The 2,295-nt window shown below is 52.5% G+C and overlaps 1 protein-coding gene across 1 annotated transcript in view; it reads right to left on the bottom strand.

Annotated features, from left to right (window-relative positions):
* EFR3B (EFR3 homolog B (S. cerevisiae)) overlaps nucleotides 1-2,295 on the bottom strand; it is a 28,522-nt gene that overhangs the window by 12,791 nt on the left and 13,436 nt on the right. Inside the window, exon 6 of the mRNA XM_009704361.1 lies at nucleotides 359-508. Within this exon, the coding sequence (XP_009702663.1) occupies nucleotides 359-508 (150 nt within the window). The remainder of the gene's footprint in view (nucleotides 1-358; nucleotides 509-2,295) is intronic.

Here is a 2,295-nt window from a genome sequence, read left to right as displayed (position 1 = left end):
ATGCCTCACGGAGGTCAGCCCACTGAACAGGCAGCCCAGAGCCTTTGCAAACAGCATGCCTTAACTGCGGGGACAGCGCAGAGAGCTCTCTGCTCCACGGGAGCCACGACGCCCTGCAGCAGCCGAGACAGCAATAATCTTCACGGCACTGGGTGACATGCAGAGCTCCTGCCACCCGTGGCATCCTTCACGGAGGTACTCACAGGGTTTTTTCTCTGGCCACTTGTTGCATTTTTCACGAGCTGCAGGCACAAATCAGTCTGCAACGCCTCTGCCCTGCAAAACCTTGCCAAAAGCAGCCCTGGGGCCCCGAAGTCGCTGGCGGAGCAGACGGGTCATGGCAGCAGCAAGCACTCACCTTTCAGCCTCCTCCACGTGCTGTAAGTTGAAGAGCAGCGAGGGCACAATTTTGTCCATGTGCTGTGGGTCCCAGATGTTGGCTTGGAGTTCATCGTTCACCGTCTTCCTCACCACTCCTTGCAGACCTTTAATGCCAGACATCCGGATCCTGGGGAACAAATTGACACCAAAATGCTACATATCTATACAGCATGTGTTATTTTACATTTATATAAATACAGGTGAAACTGTGCAAGAAGTTGGAGAGAAGACATCGATTTCTGCGCTGCTGGAGGGGTTCATGCAGGCGATGCCTCAGTTCCCAGCTTCAGGCCTGGTATATCCCAGGGCAATCCTCCTGCCTCACATCCCCGAGACATGTGCCTTCCTGCAACCCGACAGACTCGAGCAGGAAAGGCTCTGAACCAGCTAAAATCATCCTGGCAGCAGCAGCCGGCTCCCATCCACCCTCTTTCCTGGGAGGCCCCCGGGCAAGCAGCAGCCACACATCTCCATGGCACGCACTATCCAAGATGGAGAGGTAGCACCAGTGAGCCTGGCCTCTCTGAAGGACCAGTTTTGGCCCTGGGAAGTCTCCGTTCTCCGGCTGTGGCACACATGGAGGGTTTTCCCATTTCCCTCATTCCCAGCAGCAGCAGAGCTCAGCTGCACCCACAGGGATGCTGAATGCTAGGGAATCCTAAGTGATTTTTGACACCTGTGTCCTTTCTGGGTCCAAAGATCCCGACTCTGCTCTAGTCAATAAAGACATCAATAAAAATTGCACTACACAGCGGGGTTCCCAGGTCTGAAATCAGCCCCTCAACACCCACTGCTAATGCCCGACAAAGATAGCACGTGCTTATCTGCCGAAATATTACATGCATTAAATAACCTGCTCTGAGGTCTCCCTAACACATTTTGCAGATCTAATCAAGGCAATAATCTGACTGAGACACAATTCATGAGAAAGGAGCTCTGAGCAGGACCAAGGGCCCTTTTTAATTACAGGAGCTGCAGAATTTCTTTCTTCCAGTCTCCAATGCAATTCAGACAGTGTCACCGGTGCCCTGAAGGTCAAGTGGAAATAATGAGCCTTCTGCATTTTTTCCTTACTAAGGAAAAAAACCAATCCAAACCCTATGAGTCTGCAATGTTAAAAGGAGGCAAGGCTCGTCCTTGGAGACAAGCCTCCATGAGCAGTGGTGAACCTCAGGGGTTCACGCTTCCGCAAGGCAACGGTCCCTGGTACAGCAGCTCCAGGAGCAGCACCAACACGATGTGCCCAAACGCTGCCTGACATCTGGGCTCTACTTAAAACTTGCCTCTGGCAGCAATGGCCTCCTGCCCAGAGCTTCCCAGCGAGAGCCACAGGTGCTACCCCCTCGGTGCCTCACAGGGCCATTTCAAGTGCCAGGTCTTTTTAAATACATCACCAACAGGCCTGGCCTTGGCAGCAGTAAACAACATTAATCTGTCTGCTTTAGTCGTAATTAATTCCCTTGGGGTATGTTTCCCATCACAGCAAAGCAAGTCAGTCCTCAACGCTGTCTAGAGAGATGCAACCGCCTTTAAAAGTGGAAAATAACAGACCACATGGCTGCAGGAGACAGTTTTTGAGTGAACACTCATTCTGCTAAGAGTGGGGGGCCTCTTCCCATCCCTCTGCTGTGAGGACAGGCTGAGAGAGTTGGGGTTGTTCAGCCTGTAGAAGAGAAGGCTCTGGGCAGAGCTTAGAGCAGCCTTCCCGTACCTAAAGGGGCCGACAAGAAAGCTGGGGAGGGGCTTTTGACAAAGGCAGGGAGTGACAGGACAAGGGGTGATGGCTTTAAACTGGAAGAAGGAAGATTCAGATGAGATATTGGGAAGAAATTCTTCCCGGTGAGGGTGGTGAGGCAGTGGCAGAGGTTGCCCAGAGAAGCTGTGGCTGGCCCAACCCTGGGCAGTGTTACAGGC

This window comes from Cariama cristata, unplaced genomic scaffold (genome assembly GCF_000690535.1).
Source record: "Cariama cristata isolate BGI_N322 unplaced genomic scaffold, ASM69053v1 scaffold14477, whole genome shotgun sequence".
NCBI lineage: Eukaryota > Metazoa > Chordata > Aves > Cariamiformes > Cariamidae > Cariama > Cariama cristata.
The sequence above is the reverse complement of the archived record's forward strand: the minus strand, read 5'-3'. Positions and strand labels throughout refer to the sequence as shown.